This window comes from Leopardus geoffroyi, chromosome C3 (genome assembly GCF_018350155.1).
Source record: "Leopardus geoffroyi isolate Oge1 chromosome C3, O.geoffroyi_Oge1_pat1.0, whole genome shotgun sequence".
NCBI lineage: Eukaryota > Metazoa > Chordata > Mammalia > Carnivora > Felidae > Leopardus > Leopardus geoffroyi.
In genome coordinates, this window is record NC_059338.1 from 29,462,400 (window position 1) to 29,488,971 (window position 26,572).

The 26,572-nt window shown below is 54.7% G+C and overlaps 1 protein-coding gene across 2 annotated transcripts in view; it reads right to left on the reverse strand.

The window, feature by feature from the left end:
- Positions 1 to 4,118: 4,118 nt before the first annotated feature.
- Positions 4,119 to 26,572, reverse strand: part of IGFN1 (immunoglobulin like and fibronectin type III domain containing 1) — a 32,490-nt gene continuing 10,036 nt past the window's right edge. The window contains exons 10-25 of one of the 2 annotated variants that reach the window (XM_045456542.1): positions 25,954 to 26,122; positions 24,486 to 24,758; positions 23,697 to 23,746; positions 17,222 to 17,339; positions 16,584 to 16,708; positions 16,313 to 16,454; positions 15,662 to 15,964; positions 14,845 to 15,144; positions 14,196 to 14,369; positions 13,037 to 13,165; positions 10,695 to 10,997; positions 9,620 to 9,708; positions 7,688 to 7,883; positions 6,664 to 6,963; positions 5,568 to 5,894; positions 4,119 to 4,668 (exon numbers count right to left, since the gene is read on the reverse strand). In XM_045456542.1, coding sequence (XP_045312498.1) covers positions 4,655 to 4,668; positions 5,568 to 5,894; positions 6,664 to 6,963; positions 7,688 to 7,883; positions 9,620 to 9,708; positions 10,695 to 10,997; positions 13,037 to 13,165; positions 14,196 to 14,369; positions 14,845 to 15,144; positions 15,662 to 15,964; positions 16,313 to 16,454; positions 16,584 to 16,708; positions 17,222 to 17,339; positions 23,697 to 23,746; positions 24,486 to 24,758; positions 25,954 to 26,122 — 3,012 coding nt within the window. In that variant the 3' untranslated portion in view covers positions 4,119 to 4,654. Of the gene's footprint in view, positions 4,669 to 5,567; positions 5,895 to 6,663; positions 6,964 to 7,687; positions 7,884 to 9,619; positions 9,709 to 10,694; positions 10,998 to 11,020; positions 12,760 to 13,036; positions 13,166 to 14,195; positions 14,370 to 14,844; positions 15,145 to 15,661; positions 15,965 to 16,312; positions 16,455 to 16,583; positions 16,709 to 17,221; positions 19,182 to 23,696; positions 23,747 to 24,485; positions 24,759 to 25,953; positions 26,123 to 26,572 lie in introns of those variants that run through there. The other variant, XM_045456541.1, reaches the window with a different exon arrangement.

The following is a 26,572-nucleotide window of genomic DNA, read 5'->3' on the forward strand; positions in this document are numbered from 1 at the left end:
GAGACCATGACCTGAGCCGAAGTTGGATAGTCAACCAACTGAGCCACTCAGGTGTCCCCCATTAGGTTTTGAACAGGTTGAATGACAGGGTACCTGGGTGGCTCAGTTGGTTAAGTATCCGACTTCTTGATTTCTTCTCAGGTCATAATCTCACTGTCGTGGGATCAAAGCCCCGTGGCAGTCTCTGCCCTGGGCATGGAGGCTGCTCAGGAGTATCTCTCTCTCCCTCTCCCTCTGGCCCTTCCCTTAGCACACACACTCTCTCTCTCTCAAAAAAAGAATGAAGTAAACAATAAATAAATAAATAAATAAATAGGTAGAATCATAAAAGTGTACTATCTAATTGCAATGGAATTAAGATAGAAATCAAGAAGGGATAGGTCGAAAATCTCACCTATTTCAAAATCAAACAACACACTTGTAAATAATCCACGGGTAAATAAAAAAGTCATAAGGTAAATTAGAAAATATCTTGAACTGAAAGAAAATGAATAACGCATATCAAAACTTGTGGTTTTATAAACCACATAGCTCAAACAGCATTTCAAAGAAAAGAGCACGTTAAATCCAAAGTGAGCCAAAGAAAGGAAATAACAAAGATAAGAGCAGAAATCAATGAAATTGAAAACAGAAAAATAACAGAAAATCAATGAAACCAAAAACTGGCTCTTCGTAAGGATCAATAAAATGAATAAACCTACAGCCAAACTGATTAAGAACAAAAAAGAGAAGACACAAATTATCAATATTAAGAATGAAAGAGGGGGCGCCTCTGTGGCTCAGTCAGTTGAGAGTCTGACTTCAGCTCAGGTCATGATCTCACAGTTCGTGGGTTCGAGCCCCACATTAGGCTCTGTGCTGACAGCTCAGAGCCTGGAGCCTGCTTCGCATTGTGTGTCTCTCTCTCTCTCTGCCCCTCCCCCACTCATGCTCTGTCTCTCAAAAATAAATAAAACATTAAAAAATTAAAAAAAGAAGAATGAAAGAGAAGCTATCACTAGAGATCTTACAGCCAGTAGAAAGGACAATAAGTGAATATTACAAACAACTTTATGCTGATAAATTCAATAATCTGGATGAAACGGATAAGTTCTTTGAAAGTCATAAATTACCAAACATTCAAGATGACACTGATAGCCTGGATAGCCCTATACGCCTATTAAAGAAATTAAATTTGGGGCGCCTGGGTGGCGCAGTCGGTTAAGCGTCCGACTTCAGCCAGGTCACGATCTCGCGGTCCGCGAGTTCGAGCCCCGCGTTGGGCTCTGGGCTGATGGCTCAGAGCCTGGAGCCTGCTTCCGATTCTGTGTCTCCCTCTCTCTCTGCCCCTCCCCCATTCATGCTCTGTCTCTCTCTGTCCCAAAAATAAATAAACGTTGAAAAAAAAAATTTAAAAAGAAATTAAATTTGTGGTTAAATCCTTCCCATAGAGAGAACTCTAGGTCCAGTGGCTTTATTGGTAAGTTCTGCCAAAAACTTAAAGAAGATACTGTATCAATTCTATACAAACTTTCCCAGAAAACAGAAAAGAAGTAGGTAAGACAGATTCCAAAAACAGACCTACCCATATACGGTCAATTGATATTCAGTGAAGGTTCCGGGTAATTCAATGGGGGGAAAGGATAATCTCTTTTTAAAAATGGTGCTAGGCCAACTGGATAATGAAAAAAGAAAGAAAGCAAGCTTTGGCTATTACCTCACACCACATAGAAAACTTAACTCAAAAGGGATAGATCTAAAAGTGAGAATTAAAACCATAAACCTTCGAGAAGAAAACAGGAGAAAATCCTTGGGGCCTTGGGTTAGGAATTATTGTTCTTCATTAACAAGTGAGGAAGGGGGCAAAGACAGGATAAGGAACTGCTGAGGCCACATAACTAGTTAGGTGGCAGAACTAATCTTCAAACCCTAACATTCATGCTCACATGGAATGTACTGGACTGGCAAGGGCTTGGGGGCTTTGTGCGGAAATGAATGAAAATGTCCATGATCTTTCCCTTCTCCTTCACGTTCTGTCCTGGTCATAGAAGTGTGCAACTCCCGGGGCGCCTGGGTGGCTCGGTCAGTTAAGCGTCCGACTTCAGCTCAGGTCATGATCTCATGGCCCGTGGGTTCGAGCCCCGCGTCAGGCTCTGTGCTGACAGCTCAGAGCCTGGAGCCTGTTTCAGATTCTGTGTCTCCCTCTCTCTCTGACCCTCCCCCATTCATGCTCTGTCTCTCTCTGTCTCAAAAATAAATAAACGTTAAAAAAAAAAAAATTAAAAAAAAAAAAAAAGAAGTGTGCAACTCCCTCCCAGGCACACGTGACGTCCCTTGCCCCGGACGTGAGCACTGGTGTCCCCACCGTCAAAACAGACCCCTGCTTTCCACGGTCCTGGGCTGAGTTGTTCACACTGAACCTCCTGCAGTCCTTGAACCCAGCCTGTGCTTTCCCACCTCCAAGCCTGCGCTAATCACGTTCTCATCTCTGCAAGCCCACTTCCTGCTTATCTGCCGAGAAGGTTTCCACCTCCTTTAGGAAGCCCTCCTTGATGCTCTCAGCCTGCAGCTCTCCCCTCCTCTGAGCTCCTCAGGACTTTCTTGGTGCCTTTGTTAGTCTTCTCTCCCTTCCAGAAGGTAGGTGTCTTGAGGGCGGGTCCCAAGTCTGAGTCACCTTTGTACCTCCCTGCACAGCACCTGCTCTGGGCCGTCAAATGGATGAATGTATCTTGAGAAGCTATCACAAGTTGGGGTCTTTTGTTTTTGTATCTCCTTGGAAGGTCAGGCCCCAGCTCCACCCTTAGGAATGCGGAAAGGGCTCTTCTTCCATCTTTGCTATGTGAGCCTTTGTTCAGAGCCAGGCAGGCCGTGGGCACTGGGTCATCCCCTCTGTGGGAACCCCCCTCTTCTCCCTATTGCTGACACTGCGGTCTGAGCTGAAGCCCTGCCCTCCCCACACTGCAGCCTAAAAAGCACTCAGGCGAACAGTTCATACAGGCTGAAGTGTTCAGCCACTGCCTCGTAGTTTCCAAGAACTTCTTTCTTTGCCCGTGGCCCCAGGTTGGCCTGCCGTGGTAGCAAGGCAAAGACGGCAAGAGAAAACCCAAGGAAAACGGCTCTTGTGGGTTTCCCTGGTGGGGGCAGGAGTGAACCACGGCTTATACAAAGTCATCTAGTCTGTCCCCCTGCCTCTGGGGGCCGCTATTGGGCTATTTGGGGTGGACGATTATTTCTCGAATCCAGAAAGCTTCCCCCGGGTCACATAGTCCCACATCTCGGAAAGGAGTTTTTGACATCCACCCTCCTTCATCCCTCCGTGGGGCTTGTGCGCCTTCCTTCCTGCATCTGACTGCAGTTGGGTGTGAGGGGAGGCCAGGAAGATGGAAGCCTGGATCCGGGCAGAGGGAGTGAAGAGCAGACTATGTCAGGCCACTGGCCGGGCTTCAGAGCTGGCACCCTGGGACAGAGTGGGGCTCAGCCTTCCCGGGGCCCCCTCCTTCCTTCTCGTCCCTGGGAACCCTGGAGTATTTCATGGAAGCCCAGGAGGCGCAGAGGCCATGCCTTGGGGACGGAGGGGCACCTTCCGGTGGGAGGTCACATAGAGGTCCTTCCCTGGCAAGGGAGGCGTCCCAGCCTGTCTGTGACACAGGGACTGTGGAGAAAGCGAGGAGGGGCCCACACAGCCCTGGATGAGAGCCAAATCCCCATGCACTTGACGGTCTCTCTCAGCACCTTCTCACGGGGCCCACAGGTCACAACCTGGAGTAGGATTTTTCCCCAACCCAGACTCTTTCTGGTGCCGGGGAGGGACAGGCAAAGGGCAGTCCTGGGTAACACTGGCTCCGTGACCCCTACACTATAACACCCAGGAAAGCCCTTGCTCTGCCGCTCACAGGAGTTTTGCCAAACAGAGGAGCATGGGAGGTCTCTCTACTATGCAGACCCAACAAGTCTCCGCTTTCCTGCCCCGGGAAGCCACTGCTCACAGGCCTGGGCTGCAGAAGGAGGCCAGTCCTCACCCAATTTTTCCCTTGAGCCAGAACCCACCCGTCCTCCCAGCTGGAGCCTGGAGTGAAGGCTCTGCATTGGGAACCTTGCCTCCACCACACCAACCCCAAGTTAACTTGCAAATGATAGGCTTGTATTAGCTTAATGTTTTAATGATGAAAGGCACAGAAGGCACTCCCTCCACACATGCCCTGGATGCCCTGGCCCTCACCCAGGTCCTCTGACCTCCTCATTCTTCCCTCTGGTGTCCACAGCAGGCCCAGCTCTTCCTGCTGTCCCTCTAGGAACCCAGCTCGGGAAAACAAGGACTTGGCCTCCATGTTGCAGACAGGTTCTCTCTGGATTCCCCCAAAGTAGAAAAGAAAGAAGCCCACATAATGAGGGTGGAGGAGGTTCCCTGTCATCTGTTCAGGCACTTGGCTTGGGGTTGAGAGGCTGGATGCCCCCGCTTCTTCTCTTTCTTCCCCAAGGACTCCATGCCCTTCTGGTGAAACATCCCCAGGAAGCCCCTCACTCTGTCTCCCTGGGGCTCTGGGCACTACCAGTGTGCTTCATCCTTTAGGACTGGCTCTCTGGGCCAGTGTGGGCGTCAAGAGGGAAGTTTCAGGAATCTGTCACCATCCGATGGCTGTGGGGCCAGACAGGGCCATCCCAGGGCGAGGTGGGGCTAGGAGCTAGATTCTGCAAGACAAAGCACACCAGAATATTCTGGCTGGTCCCGAAGGAGCAGCTGCCACTTCCCCTCCCACCCCTTTTACATGGTGAAGGTCACACAGAACAGGGTCAGGCCCAGGGGCTCCGCCGTCAGGGGCCATGGGTTCAAATGCAGAGACACCGCGTGCTCTCCGAGCTACGCAAACTCCCTCCCTGGCAACCATCTCCAAACGCTTTTTTGAAAACAGTCTTTTCAGGACTAGGTGTGTGCACACGCTGGGGCGCTTTGAGAGTGGCTTCCCGAGGGCCTTGGCATAAATGCCACAGAGACAAAAGACACGCTGGTTCGGGGCTGAAAGGGCCATTTTTGCCCAAAGGTTGATTCTGAAGAGTTAAAAATGTGTAGGAGTTACTTTCCCCCCCCAACCCCTTCTTCAAAATAGAAGATGTTTAAGTACTATTAAGGAAAAATGGTTTCTTATTAACATATAGTATTTGCTTTACTGAAAAGGAGACTACTGATAAGGAAATCAGTGGGGCTTTTTGGACTTAACGTCTGTATCTGGGCAAATTTTTGAAGGTGCAACACAGAAGGCAGAAGAAGCCTCTTTAGCTCTCAGCTTGAGATGTGTTGCAAGGCCATACTGGGAAGCTTGGGTGGGTGGCACATGGTCCCCTAAGCCAAGAGTTGGTTGTCAAGGATCTAAGTCAATACCTCATTTTGCAGATGGGCAAATCAAGGCCCTGGATGGCAAGAGATGGCCAGCTTAGGTAACAGAGATCCTGGAGAGCCAAGGCAGTTGGAAGAACCTGGTATCCTGACCTGCAGCCCAATCACTCTTGAGGCGACAGGGTGGGCTCCCTGCTCTGACTCTCCTTCCCTTCCCCCTTGCCAGCTTGGCCTTCTGCCAGGGCGGGACGTTTACCTATGACAATGAGGGTGGCGGTGCTGACAGCCTGGCCCAGCGTGTTCTCAGCCACTGCCTTGTACTGGCCGCTGTCCTTGGGGGAGACACTGGGGATGATGAGGGAGCACACGCCCAGCACATCAGTGCTATATACTTCCGGGTTTCCTGCCAGGCTCTGGTCGTCCTTGAACCAGGTGACGCTGGGCCGGGGCCAGCCCTGCACGGCACAGCTCATGCAGCACTCACAGCCCTCAGGCAGCAGGTGGGTCCGCAGGCCCACCAGGAACCGGGGCTTCTGGCTCAGGTCAGGCTCTCGGTAGCTGGGAGCCTTCACCGTGAACCTGTCTGTGGCAGAAACCAGGGCGAGAGAGAGAGAGAGAGAGAGAGAGAGAGAGAGAGAGAAAGGTCAGCAAGCAAGGAAGGGCTGGCTTAGGCGTGAGTCACATGGAATGTAGGCATTTCCTCGGTCCTTTTGCCACATCTTACCTGTAAATTTGGCCCCCACGGCTTGACTCACTTTTTTATCTTTTTCTTAAAATACCTTTTGGGTTTTTTTTTCGACTACAAGCTAATACACATTCACTGTGGACAAACTAGAACGTATAGAAAGTCAAAAAGGGAAAGAATAAAAACCGTGCATAATTTCACTGCCTATCAACGACCAGGGCTAACATTTTGGTGTGGAATCTTCCAGACATTTTTTTTGTGTGTGTTTTAGAAATATGGAATCATGCATTCGATTTCATAATCTGCTTTTTCTAGTAACTACTTTGAAGGCCCACATTTCGTTAACTCTAAAACATACTTGGTTTTCAGAGAAACATTAACCTCTCTTTGCTGTATTGCCTGCAGCTGATTTGTGACCCCGCCCAAAGGCTTCCTGGACACGTGGACACCCACGGCCCTCTGTTCTCTCTGGACCCACCCTGAGTCAAGGACACAGAGGCCCGTAGGCTGAGCGAGGTTCGGAGGTGGTGAGGCGGGGAGTGGGGGAGGCAGGGAGGCGGGGATGAGGGCGGGGCGGCCAGAGATACACTGAGCCGGGCCATACACTGGCTGGGCCACCACTGCCCGGGTTGCCCCCCAGTGGCAGCCCGCATCCCCGAGAGCTCACCTCGCTGCCGGGGGATGCACCAGGGCTGACTGGTGTCTGAGGGCTGGCTGGCCCCCAGCTCGTTCTTGGCCACCACCCGGAAGTGGTACTCGTGGCCGGGGAGCACACCCAGGAGGGTGAAGTGGTTGGTGTGCACGTGGTCGGCCGCCTGGCGCCAGGGCCCGTGCGCCGAGGAGCGTGTCAGCACCTCGTAGTGCAGGGAGACATCCCCGGCCTCATCTGGAGAAGGTTCCCACTCAGCCGTCACTGTCCCAGGCACGTTCTCCTGCAGGCGGATGGGCCCGGGAGCCTTCGGGCATGCTGCTCAAGAAAGCAAAGGGGGCTGAGTTTCAGGGGTACCGAGCAGGGGTCCCCAGGGCTTCTGCATGGCCCTCCCGGAGGTCCCCAAGTCTTCCGAGGTCCTGGGAGTGCAGTCTTGCCATGCAGGCAGCTAGAGCCAGAGAGAGAGCTCAGCTGGGGGTCTGCAGCTCTCCCTAGAGAGTAGAAAACCTTTCCAACATGAATTATTTGAATTCACTCTGGTTTATAAGTCAAATGACACAGGACAGCGGAGGGGCTTCCACAAGACCAAGTTGCAGAGCCCCCATCATTAGCTGTAGGTCACTTCTGTGTTCTAGAAGCTTCTCCAGGGTGGGTGGGGGCTACGTGGGAGTCCCAGTGGGGAGGGCAACATTTATCGTGTACAAGGACCACAGACAATCCTTCCAAGGCTCATTCAGTTGAGGTAATGATAATGACTATCTTTGCTCACTGACCCCAAATGAAGAATAACAAGTCCAGTGAAGGGCTGTGGCTTGACTGTCCCTAAGTTCCTGGGGCAGGACAACGGACCCGCACCCCGCACCCCACTCCAGACTCTCCTTCTGCCTTTTCTCCTTCCTTCAAGCTCTTAGGAATGGCTGGTGGTGTGGTCACCTTGGATTCCCTGGCATGGTAGACGAGCTGAGACTAGGCTAGATGGAGAGCTCCATGCCTTGGGGAGTGGCAAGCCAGTGTCGGCAGACCCTGCCTAGGCCTGCCTCACCTGCCACCCTGAGGGGGAAGCTGTAGGTAGCCTCCTTGCCCTCCAAGCTCCTCAGCACCACAGTGTAGAGGCCACTGTCTGAGAGGCTGGCCACAGGAATCAGGAGCTGGGTGAGGCCATCCTTGGTGAAGGTCACATTTCTTTTAGGCAAGGGCAAGCCATCCTTCAGCCAGGTCACCTCAGGCATGGGGGCAGCCTGGGAAATGAGAGGAAAGAAAAGTAAGCAGGGGAGGTTTTGTGGGGGTGATGGTATTTAAGCTGGGCCTAAGGGGAGAAGAGCATTCTCGGAGGGGAAATGTCTGGGCAGAATCACAGAGGTGGGAAGTGCCTCTTTAGGGAGGGGCTGGTCGAGAGGGAATGATAGAGGATGGTATGGTAGGGGGCGGTGGGATAGTGAGGAAGTAGGACAGGGAGAGTAAGGCAAACCCCCAGCTCCCCGCGAGATCCTCTGGTACTGTACTCACTGGGTATCAGAGTCAAATGGGCATTCCAACAGTAATGAACCTCACGGGATTGTTCTGAGGATTGGAGAAGTTAGTAACACGTGGAAAGCATAGAGAAGAGGGCCAAGGAACACTCAGTGTTAAACACTCAGTGTGTGTTAGGTATTTTTGTCACCACCGTTGTCCTTATTATGGTCTAATTGTTAAGGACATGTAATTTAAAAATTTTTTTAATGTTTTATTTATTTTTGAGACAGAGAGAGACAGAGCATGAGCAGGGGAGGGGCAGAGAGAGAGGGAGACACAGAATCCGAAGCAGGCTCCAGGCTCCGAGCGGTCAGCACAGAGCCTGACGCGGGGCTCGAACTCACGAATCGTGAGATCATGACCTGAGCTGAAGTCGGACGCTTAACCGACTGAGCCACCCAGGTGCCCCAAGGACATGTAATTTAGAGTTATGTCTGGGTTTGAGTCTGGCTCTGCCGCCTATGAGTTCCCACACAGATGATGTTGGTGACAATGATGATTCTTTCTAAAGGCTTTTAAAATTTAATTAGAGAGAGAGAGAGTGCAAGTGGGAGAGGGAGAGAGAAGGGGGGAGGGGCCAGGGGAGAGAGAGAGAGAGAGAGAGAGAGAGAGAGAGAGAGAGAATCCCAAGTAGGCTCCACACTAACAGTGTGGAGCCCAACGCGGGGCTAGCACGCATGAACCAAAAGATCATGACCTGAGTCAATATTGGATGCTTAACCGACTGAGCCACCCAGGCGCCCCGACAATGATGATCTTAATAGTAATCATCATCATCATCGTAATTACTGATGGATGACACACACTGGGCACTTGCTATATGCCAGGTACTGCACGTGCTTTCCATGTATTAATTCCTTGAATCCTCAGAAAAATCCTTTGAGATAAGTTACTATTATCCCCATTTGACAGATGAGGAATTTGGAACACAGAGAGGGTAAGATATTTGTCCAAAGTCAAACGGCTAGTGAGTAATGATGCTAGAACCTGACCCCAGGCAATCTGGGCTTCCAGCCACCACACATTACTGCTACATTACACATACAGAGACAGGTGGTGTTGGTTGGAGATCATCCCGAGTCAAATGCAGGTCATGTGCTTGTACAATACTCATTCTAAGGTTAAAAGGGATTATCCATCCTGCAGGCCCCTGAATTCCCAGGCGAAGTAAGGAGAGGTGGAGGAAAGTGGGCACCATAGCTTAGAGGTGCAGTGACAGAAGCTACCACTAGAGGGACTTGTAGACAAGAGCAGAATGGCCACCCAGTGGCCAGGTGAGGGGCTGTGCCTTCAGGGAGGACCCTCTTCCTTCCTCACTTCTGGCCTGATTTCCAGCACAAGCCCTGACCACTGGCTGGGGACCAAAAGGGAGGGCGGTGGGGAAGAGAACCACAGGGCTGAATCCGGCTCTCTTGGCTGCTCTGGGCTCCCTTCTTCCCCACTCCCCATTAGATATACTCACTTCAAAGGAAACAGGCACACGAATGGTGTCCCCAGCTCTGACCATCAGCAGGTCCTCTGTGCTGGAATCCATGAGGAACTTGGGACAGACTGGAACACACAATATGGCTCATCACCTCCCTCCACATTTGGGCCCCAGCTCCGGGTCTCCAACAAGGCGGAGCTGGAGGGGGAAGTCTGGGCCCGACTAATTGGTGCAGAGATCTATGGTGGCAGGGGAGGCTCTGGAGGAAATGGATAGGGAGCTGGGAGGAGGATCCCGGGGGCAGGGGGAGCCGCAGGAGGTGGTGGGGAGCTGAGAAAGGGAAGCCATCGGGGAGAGGGTGAGGGTTAGGCCAGAACAGAGGGGGACAGTGAAAAGGTAATCCAACTCTTATTTTGCAGAGGAGATAGATGAACACTGATCTGAGCTAGGAAGTGATAGGCTTGGGACCACACCAAGCCGGAGGCGGAACCAGGACAAGGTTCCAGAATTCTGGATTCTGGGTACACGTGCTATTCATTGTACTTGTCTTCCTTATGGTTACTATGACAAGTAGGGCCTGCTGGGATGGCCCAGGTCAGCTGGGTCAAAGACGAGTCAGCTGTTTCCAGGGGTTAAATCCAAAGGAAAAGATCCACATTTGGGTAACAGGGAGCTGTGTGTCTTCTACTCTGAGCACGAACTGTGGGTGCTTAGTAGCACTTGAGTAGCACTTATGCCTTCTCAGGTCATGCTTGGGAAGCAGCAAAGAATCCTGGAGAGAGCCTGGACTTTGGAGTCAGAGTCACCTGGTTTAAATCCTGGCTATGCCACATACCAGTGGTATGACCCAGGGCCAAGGACCTCTGTCTGACCTCAGGTTCCCTATCTGTAAATTGGGGGCAAAAATATGAACCCTGTAGGATTTTTATGAGTTAATGAGAAAACATTTCTGGACGGGCCTGCCTGTTCCAGTGCCGGGCTCATAATAGGTGCTTGATAAATGGCCCTTCACGAAACTGGGGAAGGGGATCCTGGCTCGGCAAGTGCACGGACGCTGCTCAGAGGCCCTCTCAGGAAGGCGGCACAGGAAGAGCAAGGAGGTGGCACTCACCGGTAACAGGCATGGCTTGCACTAATGCATCCAGGGCAGTGGGCTGGCCGTGGCCCCCGTCGTTAACTGCTGTCACCCTCATGAAGTAGCCCTCTTGGGGCCGAAGCCCTTTGACTGTGAAGGTGGTGACCGGCACGGTGCCCGTATGGCATGGGCTCCATTGCAGACTGTCTGAGCCACGCAGCTCCACCACATATCCCTGGGCTTCGTCCCCATCCTGAGCATCCGGCTGGGCCCAGCTCAAGGTGATGCTGGTGTTCGACGTATCTGTGACTTGGAGGTCCCTCACGGGCCCTGGGGGTCCTGGCCAGGTACCACGGGAATGTCAGGAACGGCATCACCCTCTCTTGAGGGAGGCCACTCAGTGGGGATATTCATTAGTTTTCATGTGGGAGGCTGGGTATCTCTTTCACTTAAGGATTCTGCCCCTAGACTTCCCTAGAGCAGGTACCTGGAACCACACCCTTACTCTATCCTATACTCTGCCTCAGCTACGCACCACAGATCCCAGGTCACCTGCTCCAGAAAGCTTTCCCCACCTCAGTCCACTCATTCAGCCACCTGCCAACCCACTTCCCCTAACTGCCCTTCTGTATTTCCTGGAATGGGGTATTTTCGTTGATGACCTCTTGGGCTCCAAGATCCCCGAAGGCTAGAATTCTATCTTTTGGTTCTGAGCTCTAAGTTAGTCAAGACCGCCTTTTGGGCACTCAGTCCATACTTACTCTTCACCTGTTAAATGGGAAGGATAATAACAGGCCCTATGCACCCGCAGGGGTTGTGATGTGTGTAAAGAAAGGGCTCTGTGAATTGCACAGCAGTCTCTCAGGCCTGGTTGCCCACTGGAATCATGTAGGGGGAGCCTTACAAACACTGATGCCTAGATCCCACCCCCAGAAACGTGCATTTCATTAGTCTGGGGTGCAGCCCAGGCAGCAGGATTTTTAAGAGGTGTCCACGTGTTTCTAAATCTGGGCTAGGGCAGTGCTTCTCAAACTTGAATTTGTTTACAAACTGCCTGGGGATTTGGTTAAGACTACAGATCCTGATTCGGCAGCCTAGGTGAGGGCTGAGATTGTGCATTCCTAGCAAGTCCCCAGGTAGTGCTGCTGGTCCATGGACCATGCTTAGTAGCAAGGGTCTAGGACAGGTAGGGACTGGGGTGGCTAATGTGGGGCGCTGCTACGCTGCTTGCGGTCTCCATTCCCTATTAGCGATAAGAGAGGGAGAGAGATTGATAAACTAGGACGGGGTTGGTCCACTTGCAAGGGATACAATCTTCCCCCTCTCATCCCCTCCATTCCACACTCTGCCCTTTCCAGGACTCAAACTTAGATGCCACTGGGTCCATTCAACTTGTACAACATTCTGTTCCTGCTGGGTTTGTTTCAACAGACCTGACACCTACCGTGTGTGCCCTGTGGGGATACAAAAGGACTCTCAAGGTGTGGACCACCTGGCCAACCCAGGAGGTGCCAGAAATGTGCTGCTCCCTCCATGGCTCGTCATTAGCAGACTCATAAGGGGATAAGAGGCTCATAAGAGGTATACAGAGGAGCGTCTTCCAAGTTGAATGTCTTGGGGTGAGGTTTTGGATAGGTGTTTTGTGGAAAAGGTATTCTCTCATCAAATTTGGGAAATCTGGCTCAAACTAGAACAGGACCCTTTCCTGTAGGACTTGGAAATATCAGAGGCTAGATGTTATAAATATCTGTTGTTGTTGTTGTTGTTATGCACATCTTTGATCACAGAACTTTTTGGCTGTCTGTGTTGTTCTCAACATCATGATGCTCTGACATCTCTCTGTGCATGGAGGTCTGAAATCACAGACAGGGAAATGCTGTTCGAGGCTGAATGTTTCTCAAGGGCAGAGACCAGGATTTATTTACCTAGTTGCGGGCACAGTGTTAGCCACCTTGAAGGGCAAATATCTGCTGTTTGGAGAGTCAATGGTGAGGTTCCACTGTGACCTCCCACCTGCCCCACAGAGATGACGACCCTTCCCTGGGGTGGGCGGACAGTTATAGGACTGGAATGAGTCCTTGAGAGCTGACCTTCTCAGAACCTGAAGAGTGAGCAAAGTGATCTTAGGAAGGGCTTCTTCTAATCCCCACTGCCTGGCCCCTGGGCCTGTCTGCTCTCAACTTGGGGGCTTATGTCTCCCCTAGGCCCCTAAAATATGCCTCACCCCAGAGGCCTTCCGACCTTTGTCTTCCAGCCTTCCTGACCATTTCCTTCAGGACTGGCCCTGACCTACGGTCCCAGTCCTGTCCCGCGGGCTTCAGAGCTGTCCCCTGCTCCTCACCACCACCGCCCCCAACCTGGGTTGGAGCTCTACTCACTCATGGGGTCCCGAGCAAAGACAGCATCTGATGGGGGTCCAGGCTCTCCGGGGCCAGAGGGAGCCACAGCCGTGACCCGGAACTGATATTGACAGCCCTGCCGCACGTCCACCACGGTCCACTTCCTGCCTGTGAGAAGCCAACCCCACATTAGTCCCGCCGTGACAGGACCAGGTGATGGGGACACAGATGGCGCCACCAAGCTCTGGAAAAGACCAAACCTAGGGTGCTAACACCTTCCTCCTCTCCAGGCAGCCAGCTACCGGTGACTCGGTTCTCTCCAAGGTGAAAACAACACTACTCAGGATGTCAGAGGCCCTAATCCTTGTCTGGTTCTGTCACTAACCTCCTGGTGGTCTTGGACAAGTGCCTTAATCTCTCTGGTTCTCTCTGCTTTACAGAGTTATAAGAGTTGTTATAAATATATATATTTATAAATAAGACAGAATGACTAAATAGGGAAGTTGGAAGAATGCCCTTAGTTCCAAACCCTTTTTCCAGAGATGGGGAAACTGAGGCCCTGAGAGGCCTCTGCTCCTAAGTGGCACAGCCCTGGCTAGAAACCTGGTCTCCTGACAACCCGCCTCGAACCTGGTCTTTCTCCTGCAAACTTGGCTTGGACTTTTCTGAGTTCTTTCTGATCTCAGAAAGCAGTTTCTTGGAAACCGTAGGGAAGTTAATGGGATAGGGGACACTTCTCCCCATCTTATGGATGAGGAAGGTAAGATCTAGAGAAAAGAGTGCATTGCCCAAGGTCCAGGCCCGAAGGAAAGGGGTTAGTGCTAGCAGCTCCATCTCTGGCTTCCATCCTGAGACTTCTGGAACCCTCTCCAGGGTTTCCTAACCTTGGCACTATTGGCATTTGTAGCCAAATAGTTCTTTGGGGGCGTGGGGATGGGGAGAGGGGCGTGGCCCTGTGTATTGTAGGATGTTTAGCAGCGTCTCTGGCCTCTACCTCCCACCTTCCCACACTTCAGTTATGACAACCCCAAATTGCCAGACAATTGCCAAATGCCCGCAGGGGGCGAGACCACCCCAAGTGAGACCCACTGTACTAACGGGATCGGGCACGATGGTGCCACAGGACCCTGGAGCCCGGAGGTCACGTAGGGAAGCTTTGGGCCAGGATAACTCAGAGCGCCCATTCTGGCCCACTCACCAGGCACGGGCTGCGCATTTACTGCTGTCCAGGTGTTACTCCCCTTCTTGCGCTTCTCAATCAGGTAGCCCAGGATGTGGGCACTGCCGGGGCCCCTAGGTGCCGTCCATGTCAGTGTGATGCCCTGGCTGGAGGCTGACTGGATGGCTGGGGTGGAAGGGGGCCCGGGAAGAGCTGGGGGCAGAGAAGGTGCAGATCAGCCCAGCGGCTGAGGAAAGGTGCCAGCTCACAGTGAGGTCCTGGGGGCCACACTCTGCTCTTTCCTAGGGAGGATCAGGGGGCTGAGCCAGCCTGCCCTAGGACACTGTTCTGGCTGTGGCCTGGGAGCCTAGAGGCTGCCCTGAGGCCCCTCAGCTTCAAGTTCCCTCCAGATGGAGGGCATCTGCTGGAGAATGGGGCTTGCCCCACCCACGCTCCTGAGAAAGCGGGCTCTGCTTGTCCACCCCTTCTCCCAGAGAGCCAGGGCCGCGAGAAGACCCCATAAATCTTGCTTCCTGATCGCCCGCCAGATCCCCAAGGAAGCTGACGTCAGGAGTCTCCGCAGTGCTCTAGAAGGGCCCCAAGACCCCCAGTGTCCCTCAGTGTCTGGGGCAGCCCCGCCTACTCTCTGGGCACAGCGGAGAGCCCGGGAGTGTTAGAGCCCTCTTACCCTCGGGAGCCACCAGCACCTCTGCGGACTCCAGGCCCTCCCCGGGCCCCTCAGAGGTCACAGCCCGCACTCGGAAGGTGTATTTCTTGCCCTGCTCCACGTGGGTATCGGTGAAGGTGGTGCTGTCTGCGGGGGGCTCGCCCACCTTCAGCCAAGTGCTTCTGCCAGCCTGCCGCCTCTCCACCACGTAGTGCTCCAAGGCCCGGCCCCCGTCGTCCTGGGGGGGCCGCCAGTGGAGGCAGACACCAACCCCCTGGCAGTCCTGTGCCTCCAGGGGACCTTGTGGGGGCTGGGGCTTGTCTGGGGTCCCACCGAGAGGAGCAGGAAGAGAAGGGGGGGTCAAAGGAGCTGGAGGGGAGTGGCGCTAGACTGCCCCCCTCATCAGCGGATAAGCCTGCAGTGGGGTAGAATGTCCAGAGAGCCTTGGGCATTACCTGGAGGTGTCCCCAGTCTCCACCCCCAACACACACACACAGACCCACAGGGGTGACGTGGAACGTGCCACCGTGGCTGCCCCTGCTCCGCGCTAACTTGCTGCCACCACTCAAGGCCGGGTGCGTTAGCTCCCGGGGCCAGGCGCATTCTCCCGGAGAAGCACAACCAGAGGGAGCCCAGCCCTGTATTTATCTAAACTGCTTCTTCCTGACCAGTCTGAGAGGGGGAGAAAGGACAAGGCGGAGAAGGTCTGGATCTTAAACAGCATGCAAATGAGGATCTGAGCCCGGGGACCACACTCTGGGCCTGCTCCTCCTGGCAGGGAGGTTCCAGAAGCCCAGGACCCTCAGGCCTTGGCTGGGGAGAAGGCTGGGGCTGGCACCTATAACTTGCAGGGTGAGCTCGGCCTGGACGGAGCCTCCCTCGCTCCTCAGCGTCACGCTGTACTGGCCACGGTCCTTCCTGCCAGCGCTAGGGAGGCACAGCCGAGTGAAGCTGTCCCCCAGGGCCACCTGGACCCCCCGGCTGCTGCCGCTGCCCACCAGCTCAGCTCCGTCCTTCTTCCAGGCAGCCTGAACTGGGAGGTGGCTCTGGAAGGGGATCTTCACTGTCACCGGCTTCCCAGCCTTGACCACCAGGGGCTCTCTCAGTTTCTCTGTCACATCTGGAGCGATGACGGGGCGATCTAGAGACACAACGGGGCAAGGGCGTCAAACGGCAGCCTGGGCACCGTGCACCTGGGGGGTGGGGACACAAGGACCCAGAGAAGGAAATGTGGCCGAGAGTAAAGACCCCTCCCCAAGAGGACTAACAAGGGGATGAATGGGCTTCATCTGCTGCAGGAGGGACTAGGATTAGACCTCTCTTCCTGACAGAGGGTAGGGAGAGTGTGGGTCGGCTTTTTAGAATCACCTTCTCAGACTGAGGATGAGATTCGTCACTGGCTGCAGACAAGCACACAGTCAGGTGTCTAAAGGGGGAGCATACCACCTGGCGCAAAGGGGCTGCTGAGCAGGGCAGGGCGGAGCCTCACCATGGACACTCAGGGTGGCCTCGCTCCGCTGGTTGCCGGCTACAAAGGTGTACCTCCCAGCCTGGGGCCCCTGCACGTGGGCAATGAGGAGCCTGTGCACGAGACCATCTTGCTCAAAAGTGACTCCATCCTGGGCGCTGAGCTGGAAACAAGGGCCACAGAAGAGCCTGTCATCCCCACCCCTGCCCAGCTCCTCCAGGCCCCCCCCACGCCAGGGTAAGCAGAGGCCCCTCCCACAAACTGGCTGGAAAAGCACGGGGGCAGGCAGTACCTTGACTTCATCTTTAAACCAGGCACCGGGGCCCAGGTCACGGGTGAGGGTACAGGAGAGGACAGCGGCCTCTCCCTGCTGTACTTCCAGGTCTGCCAGGCTCTTGGAGAAGTAGCTCATGGGGCCTGGAGATACACAGAGGGAGTTTGGGGGGGCTAGCCACCCAAGGATTCCCCCCAAGGCCCAGCCTCCCAGACCGTGGCCTACACTGTGCCCTGGGAGGCCACCACATCCTGCCAGCTGGGCTCAGCAAAGCCAAACCTTCCATTTCTTCTCAGCAGGACCTAGGCTTGTATGGGAGACCTGGGATGCAAGGTAGATGAAGGGGCCCCTTGAGTCACATGGGTGGGAAGTCTGAGGTCTGAGTGGCTCACACAGAGCATTTCAACAGCTCTAGTTCTTTGGACATAGGATGTTAAGACAGAGACCCAGAGACCTCTGGGCCCCACGCAGCCTGGATCCCACCTGCACAAGGAAGAAGAGGCTGCTTCCTAGATGGGAAGAGATCCCTAAAAATGGGGGGAGGGGCGCCAGCAGGGACAAACTCCTGGGGCTGGAGACAGAATTGAGACCGACCCAGTCATTCCAGTTGCCCTTGGCTCTACCCCACTGGAGCCATTCCCCTGAGAAATACTTACCTTGGGCCTCCTTGGAGAAAGCGTCAGTGCCACGCTTGGATCTGGATCTGGTACTCGGGGTGGCATCCCTCCCCTGGCCATAGATGTCTGACCTGCCGTCCTTGCCACCTCTCCTGCTGCCAAGATGACTTGGGGGCTCCTGGCTCCAGTCTTCGTGCAGAGTCACCCCTCCGCTCCCTCTGCTGTCTCCTCCCAGTGGCTGCTCCAAGCCTCTGCCCTCCTCTGCTCCCCTTCTCTTTGCTGTTCCAGCCTCCACCCCTGACTGTCTCAGGGACCTGCTTCGGAGCTGGCCAGGCCTTCTGTCTGACCCGCCACACTCTTCTGCTCCCCATCCCTCATATTCCTTTTGGGCACCTGGACCCTGGGCCTTGTCATTCTCAGCCTCCAGGGACCCTCTTTCTCCTCTATGTCCTTTGTCTAGCTGAAAGCCCATGCCCTGGATGCCCCCTGATCTGTCTACAGAGTCTTTTCTGCCAAAGGGCCCATCTAGGCTATTCCAGGCTCCCTGAGGCCCTAAATCCCCAGGTTTTTGGGTGAAACCATTCTCCCTATAAGTGGAATTCTCTTCCTCCAGGACACCTGAGTCCCCTGGGCCAATAGACCTGCCCCTTCCAGGACCTGATCCTTTGCTATCCAGGAACCATGGGCCTTGACGCCCACCAGCTCCTTCTTGGCCTGGAGCACCCTTCCTGCTCCTGGAGCCATCATGGGTCCCACTGAAAGTGGGATCTTTCTCCTGCAGAGATCTGGAAGCTCTGGAACCTGGGGACTGATTCCCAGCACCTATGCTACCTTGGCCAAATCCCTGGTCTTCCCTGTCTAGGGCCCCAGTGTGGCTTACACCTTGTCCATCAGCAGAACCTGATGCTGATTTATTCCTTTCTCCAGGCATCCGGTTGCTGTCCAGAACCTGGCCTGTACCCACTGAACTCCTCCATGCAGCTCCCATCCTTCTGCCTTCCACCTGTGAGTCCCCACCTCCCCGAGGTGCAAATCCCCCAAGGCCAGCTGCTCTACCCCTGTCTGATGTTCCTGGGCCTGCTTTCCAGAAGTCCTGCTCATGTCCGCATTCCAGAGCAGCCACATCCGCCCACGTCTCACCCTCCATTGCGCCCTGACCATCAGGAAACCCAGAAGCCCCCATACCCCCTGCTTGATCTGCAGACCCACCCTCCCTACTGGGAGGCTGTCTGCCCCCAGGAGACCCTGGGATCCCAGCAGCATCTTGCCACTCTCTGACACCTGATTTTCCCATAGAGCCAACAGCCCCCAGTGCCTCAGGGACCCCTGAGGTTCCAGAGCCCCTGAGACCCTTCTTGGAGTCCTGCCTATCTGAAAGACTCTGTGACCCTCCTTGAATCCCCAACACCCCTGCGCCCGAAGGGTCGTCCCTGCATGCTGCACCATCTGTAGTTGCTGGCAGCCCAGTCGTCCTAGAGCCCAGTCCTGGACGTGCCCCTTTCAAAAGCCTCATTCCTCTGCCCCTCTCTGAGCCATCTTTGGAGTTTGTGCCACCATCAGCCCCTTCTGATGCTGTCCAGTATCTTGACCCTTGCCCTATGGCTTCTTGGTCTCTGGGTGCACCCTCATACCACACTCCAGCCTGTGTGCCTGTTACTCTGAAACTCCCTGAACCATCTCTGTAGCCCACCTCACCTTCTGACCCCATTTTTTCAGATACCCCTGAGCCTCCCCTATAATCTGCCTCATTTCCTGATCCCAGTCCCTCAGTACCCCCCAAATCACCCCTATGGCCTGCTTCACCCCCTGACCAGATTCTGCCAGAACCTCCCAAACCATCCTTATAACCTGCCTCATCCCCTAACCCCATTCTCCCAGAATCCCCCAGACCATCCCTATAATCTGCCTCACCCCCTGATTTGATTCTCCCAGAAACCCCCAAATCATCCTTATAACCGGTCTCATCTCCTGACCCCATTCTCCCAGAACCCCCCAAGCCGTCCCCATAGCCTGCTTCACCCTTTGACCGAATTCTTTCAGAATTTCCCAAGTCATCCTCATAGCCTGCCTTACCCCCTGACCCCATTCTCCCAGAACCCCCCAAGCCATCCCCATAGCCTGCCTTACCCCCTGACCCCATTCTCCCAGAACCCCCCAAGCTGTCCCCATAACCTGCTTCACCCTTTGACCAAATTCTTTCAGAATTTCGCAAGCCATCCTCATAGCCTGCCTTACCCCCTGACCCCATTCTCCTAGAACCCTCCAAGCCATCCCCATAGCCTGCCTTACCCCCTGACCCCATTCTCCCAGAACCCTCCAAGCCATCCCCATAGCCTGCCTTACCCCCTGACCCCATTCTCCCAGAATCCTCTAAGCCATCCCCATAGCCTGCCTTACCCCCTGACCCCATTCTCCCAGAACCCCCCAAGCCATCCCCATAGCCTGCCTTACCCTCTGACCCCATTCTCCCAGAACCCCCCAAGCCATCCCCATAGCCTGCCTTACCCCCTGACCCCATTCTCCCAGAACCCTCCAAGCCATCCCCATAGCCTGCCTTACCCCCTGACCCCATTCTCCCAGAATCCTCCAAGCCATCCCCATAGCCTGCCTTACCCCCTGACCCCATTCTCCCAGAACCCTCCAAGCCATCCCCATAGCCTGCCTTACCCTCTGACCCCATTCTCCCAGAACCCCCCAAGCCATCCCCATAGCCTGCCTTACCCCCTGACCCCATTCTACCAGAACCCCCCAAGCCATCCCCATAGCCTGCCTTACCCCCTGACCCCATTCTCCCAGAATCCTCCAAGCCATCCCCATAGCCTGCCTTACCCCCTGATCCCATTCTCCCAGAACCCTCCAAGCCATCCCCATAGCCTGCCTTACCCCCTGACCCCATTCTCCCAGAATCCTCCAAGCCATCCCCATAGCCTGCCTTACCCCCTGACCCCATTCTACCAGAACCCTCCAAGCCATCCCCATAGCCTGCCTTACCCCCTGACCCCATTCTCCCAGAACCCCCCAAGCCATCCCCATAGCCTGCCTTACCCCCTGACCCCATTCTCCCAGAACCCCCCAAGCCATCCCCATAGCCTGCCTTACCCCCTGACCCCATTCTCCCAGAACCCTCCAAGCCATCCCCATAGCCTGCCTTACCCCCTGACCCCATTCTCCCAGAATCCTCCAAGCCATCCCCATAGCCTGCCTTACCCCTTGACCCCATTCCCCCAGAATCCTCCAAGCCATCATCATAACCTGACCCGATTCTCCCAGAACCCTCCAAGCCACCCTTATAACCTGCCCCACCCCCCATCCTCATTCTCCCAGAACCCCCCAAGTCATCCCCATAACCTGCCTCACCCTCTGACCCCATTTTCCCAGAACCCCCCAGACCATCCCTACAACCTATTTCACCCTCTGACCCAATTCTCCCAGAACCCCCCAAACCATCCTTATAACCTTTCCCACCCTCCATTCCCATTCTCCCAGAACCCTCCAAGCCATCCCCATAACCTGTATCACCCTGTGACCCCATTCTCCCAGAACTCCCCAAACCATCCTTATAACCTGCCTCACCCCCCATCCTCATTCTCCCAGGTTCCCTGAAGCCATCCCCATAACCTGCCTCACCCCCTGACCCCATTTTCCCAGAACCCCCCAGACCATCCCTATAACCTATCTCACCCCCTGACCCCATTCTCCCAGAACCCCCTAAGCCATCCCCATAACCTGCCTCACCCCCTGACCCCATTTTCCCAGAACCCCCCAGACCATCCCTATAACCTATCTCACCCCCTGACCCCATTTTCCCAGAACCCCCCAGACCATCCCTATAACCTGTCTCACCCCCTGACCCAATTCTCCCAGAACCCTCCAAACCAACCCTATGATCTGCCTTACCCACTGAACCCATTCCCTCAGGAGCTCCCAAATCTTTCCTATAGCCTACCTCATCTACAAACCCTATTCCCCCAGAGGGCCCAATACCATCCTTATAACCTTCCTCACCCCCTGGCCCGATCCCCCCAGGCCCAAGACCCCCTGACCTTTCTCCATAAGCTGTTCTCCTTCCAATTTGCTGAGGCCCTCGAATTCCTGATTCACCCCCATAACCCAGCACATCACCAGAGCCATAAGCCCCCTGGCTCTTGGAACTGGCCCCAGCATGAGGAGCTAGTGCCTCAGGGAACCTGGTATCATCCCAATGACCAGCTCCAGCTCCAGAGGCCCTAGCACCAAGGTCCCTGGTCCTACCCCCGTCATTCACTTTACCTCCTGCCTTCAGATACCCTGGCTCCATGGCTCCTGCTCCCCCAGAGCCATCTTCATGGCCTCCTTCTCCAAAGGCCCCCAGAGACCCTGAGGCTCTGAAGTCCCCATAGTCTCCAGTCTGACCCCAGGGTCTTATTCTTCCAGAGACCCCTGGTTCTGCTTCCGCATGTCCCTCCCCAACAGTCTCCACTGTTGTAGAGGCCCCGTGGCCACCTCTACCTACAGACCCCACTGTCCCAGGACTCCCTAGGCCACCATGAGAATGATGCCTTCCCCCAGGGCCAGTATCCCCTTGGCCTCTGGATGCATCCCTGGCCTCTGGATGTATCCTGGCTTCATCCATGGGCCCTCTTTCAGGGCTACCTGAGCCACTCTTGAGACTAGCAAGTTTCCCAGACCCCCTTATTGCAGGACCAGAACCATCTTTGTTTCCAGACCACATTTCCCCAGGTACCCCTGAGCCATGCCTATAACCACCCCCTTCCTCAGACTCTGTTCCCCTAGGTGTCCCAGAGGCAACTCTACAACCAGTGCCATAACCAGATCCCATTTCTCCTGACGTCACTGAGCCATCATCAAAACCAGCCGCATTTTCAAGACCTAGTTCCCTGGCATACCCTAAGCCACCACCATACCTAGATCCTATTCTCCTTGCACCTCCTAAGCCATCCTCATAGCCTGTCTCACCTCTGGGTCTTTGTCCTCTGGAGGCCCCTGACCCATTCCAGAAGTCTGGTTCAGAACCTGTTGTCCCTGGACCTCTTAACCCATCAGGGTCTCCTAGTGTCCTCCCAGACCCCTGAGCACCCAGGCTTGGAGACCCAATTAGCCTGTGGCTTCTGGTATCCACCCCCTGACCAGATCTCATCAGTCCAGCCCCTTGGGCACCACCCACACCACCATCCCCTACACTAGACCCCAACATTCCAGGTCCATGGTGAGCCCCAGTTTTGCTGAGGCTGGACCCTGCGTCATCCCAAGGACCTGTGCTCTCAGACTCTATTCTGCTACTACCCTCTGCTCCCCACTGCCCTGCTGTCCAGCTTTGTGAATACTGGAGGCTTCCGGAGTCATGCCCTGCCTCACCCAAGCCCCCTGCTGTCTCCTGGCCCTCCCTTCCCCGGAGTCCCTGTAGGCCCTTTTCCCAGCCCCCAGGACCTCCTGGGCCTCCAGGGCTAGTTTTGTAGCCGTTTCCCCCACCCACAGACTTCCCTGGGCCACGATCGTCTGCCTGTAGTGAACCCTCAGCTTTGTCCTCAGGCCCCTCTCGTCCCAGGAGGAATTTTCTGCTACCAGATATTGATGATTCCTGGAAGTTCTTTCCTAGAGATTCCTCTGGCCCCCAGAAACCCCTTGCTTCCCCATTATGAGCATCTCTACCTCCCTGAGAGCCCCAGGACTCAGGGCCTATGCCTGCCTTGGAGCTAGAAGCTCTTTCTCCAGAGTACTCCTGGGCCCCAGGACCACCTGCCCTATGACTGTCTCTGGCTTCCCCCAGGTCAGTCCCACTACCCCACACTGCCCTATTTGCTCCTTTCTGCCTTTCCCTGCTCCAATCACCCCCTCCGTCCACCTCACCCAGGCTTCCCTCCTGCAAAATCTCCATCATTTCCTCTTCTGACCAAGAGCCCACAGGACCAGACTGGGATCCCCTCAGAGCTGTCTTTCCTCTCCCAGGTCCCAGATGAGCACTGCAGAGTTGTTCCTGGCTATGCCTGTCCAGGGGACTCTGATGATCTTCTCTGTATTCCTTTCCTTCCCCACCGCTTCCCAGGCCTCCAACCTGAGAGTGCCTGGACTTAGCCTCCCAGCCTCCTGCTGTCCTACCACATCTGTCCCCATCACTGTCCCTGCCATGATCTTGCTGTTGACCTTCCGTGAGGCCCAAACCTGATTCCAGGCCTTCTCCCTGTGTATAGGGGCTCCCTGGAAGGCTTCTGTCCCAGCCTCCCTCCCTGTGCAGCTGATTTTCCCCAGGGGGAGTGACTGTGTATCCCTCTGCTTCCCCAAAGCCCTTTCTTGCCTGTCCAGGGCCCCAGGCTGAGCCAGCTGCCCCATCACCCTCCATCAAGGAATAGCCATGCCCACCAAGGCCACCTGTCTCTGAGCCAGCTGTGAGCTGTAGCTCAGAAGCAGGCCTGGCCCCATTAAGGGAGCCCTCCAGGGGGCCCTGTTCTCTGGGTTTCCCTCCCTTGCCACCGACGCTCCTGGAATCTTCTGCTTCTGAAGTCTGGGCTCCTTGTGCTTGCAGCTGGTGGTAATCACTTGTGGTCATAAGGCCTTTATCCTTCCCAGCTTTGGTGAGAGGTCAATGGCCCCACAGAGAGACGAAAGAAAAGACCCGTTAAATCAGGCCAAGGCACCTGTCTGACCCCAACTGCTTTGACTGACCTTCAGGTTCCCCAGTAGAGAAAAAGCTGACCATCTCAGAAGCCAGGGTGTGCCAGCTCACTGATAGATGAATCCTATCACCACCTCCCCCAGCCCTCAAGCCACAGACCATCCCGCTGCTGCTATGTGCTTCATGAGGATTTTTGGAGAAAACACATAACCCCAAACTCATCTCCTTATCAAACTGCCACGAGCAGTTGCATGGTTTTTAAAAGATCTATTTGCCCCACCATCTGCCTTACAAATGCCCAGTTTAGTTTCCTGAGATCACCTTGAGCCCACATCCCTAGGGGGATTTAAGGGTGTTCTTTGGCCTAACCCAGGGACTTCTCACTCATACTGAACTTGGGCCAAGCGCTGGCCAGGACCCTCAGGCCATCTTGGATCTGCACCCCCAGAGTAATTCCAGAGGCCTCGTGGAGGAGATATAGCTGAGGTCGACCCGGCTGGCAGTGAAGGGCCTACATCACAACAGCTCAGGAATAGATCTCGGGAGCCTTCCTCATTCTCTGACAGGGAAGGAATCCTCAAAAGCAAATGACTGACCAAAGGGAGCCCCTACTCCTGACCTTCTTCATGCCCTCCTCGGCCCTGAGGCTTGCCTTGGTAGAGGCAGGGAAAGACAGAGGTGTGAACCACTCACCTTCAACCACCAGCCAGGCGCTAGAGCTGTGGAACCCAGTGCCAAGCGAGTAGAGGCCCATGTCTGAGAAATGGGCCCCCCTTACCACCAGACGGTGGGTCAGCCCATCAGGAGACACAGACACTTCATATTTGTTGCTGAGTTGGAGTGGCCGGTGCCGGAAATTCCAGGTGGCATTGGGGCAGGGGTTGGAGAGAACACACTCGAAGACGGCGTCACCCTGCTCTTCACAGTGGGCCTCAGCCAGCGGGACCACCACTCTGGCGGGGATGGCTGTCCAGGAGGTAGGAATGGGGGTGTCAGCTTGGCAACATGACGCAGTGTGACCCGACACGGTGGGGCTGCTTGGTCAGAAGCCCAGGTTCAGACCAGCTCAGCCACAAACCCCTTGTGTCATCTTGGACAGGTCACCTCCTTACCCCAGGTGATGGTCCCCCCCCCCCATAAAATGAGGGATTATAATTAGGTTATGAATAGTAAGACTGTTTTCAGCTCTGGAATTCTGTAATCCTAAATCCAGAAATTGTATCTCGGGGTAAGATGGGTACATGAAGAAAACCTATATGCTGACTGCCAGTGCTTTATATATGTTATCTTATGTATTCTTGTGACCACTTCCAAGGTAGGTATTATTATTTCCTTTTTATAGGAAAGGAAACAGAGCCTTCAGAAGTTCAACGATTTGCCCCAGTTTTACCCAACCAAGAGGCAACCTGGTCAGAATTCACACCCAGGTCTGGCTGATTCCAAAGCCCCTGCCCCTCTCCCCTATACCAGGCATACCAGAGATCTCATGCCCTCTTTTTTCTCAACCTTGATTTAGAACCATGTTCTTTACACTCTATCTGCCCAAAGCTTTCTTCTCCAGTCTCTCCTCCTCCCAGGAAGCCTCTGGAGCTGTCAAGTGCTTCGGTGGAGGGGGGCGGGGGGGTGGTGGAGATTGCATACACAGCTACTTGTGGGATGGGGCAGAGTTTAATGAGGGAGGAAGGGACGGTTCCCGGGTGAGGTGTGGGCACTAGAGGCAGGGAAGAGGTCTGTACGGGAGGGGGGGGGTGGGGGGGGCACAAGTGTGCCTAACCTGGGTAGAGCTTCTTGCTGGGGGGGGGGGGGGGGTCTGGGAAGTGAGAGTCTGCATCAGAAAGGAGTGATGAGGGAGGAGTGGTATTAATTTGGACCTAATCTGGAAATAATTGGTTGCTGCAGAAGGTCTGTGAGCAGGCGTATGGCATGGATATTGTATGTCTGTGGCTGGAACTCAGCACCAAGAGAACATAGACCTTGGACCAAGACTTTTGGAAAGCCGAGATCACTTCAATTTAACATCTGGGTGTATCTTCCTCTTCTGAACAGTCTTGGCAAGGCAGGGGTAGGGGGCACATCACATTTCTCTTCCCCCCAACCATGGCATGAGCCCCCCTCCTCACGGATCTCCCCCATTCGAACTTCTGAGGGGAAGAGCACCCACCGCTAGCATCCAGATCCGTGGAGAAGATTTCCACATCCTCCACCTTGACCTGGTAAATGCCAGCATCCTCAGGATGCAGGTCCCGGATCTGGAAGCGGTAACGTTTCCCCAGCTGCCGCAGACAGTGCTTGATCTGGTTGTCGAAGCCGTAGGGGATCATCTCACCATCCTGAGGCGGAGAAACGAAGAGGAGGGTTCAGGGCCTCAGTGGGTCCCCAGGACCTCCTGCCCCAACCCCATTCTGACAGCTTTCTCTCACTGGCCCAGGCACCAGACAACATATTGTTGGAACCACACGGGGGATGGGAGGGGGACAGGAGCAGGGGGTGGAGAGCAGGGCTCAGAGGCCTTGAGAACAGGGAATGCGAGGTGAAGGGGAATAAATGTCCTAGGAGTGTCCTTGACTCTCACCATGGAGTAAATAATCTGTAAGTGTTACCCAAGAGGCACCTGAGAGTGGGAGATCTCAGCTGAGATTGAGTAGAGCAACTACCAAGTGGCCTGAGGGGGTTAGCAGGGGGCAGGGAGGCACCACCAGGAGCCCGGGGGGGGGGGGGGGGGGCAGCACATTTGTTCCCAGAGGGTCGCGAGAGAGTTCTATCAGATACCCTCAGGGCTC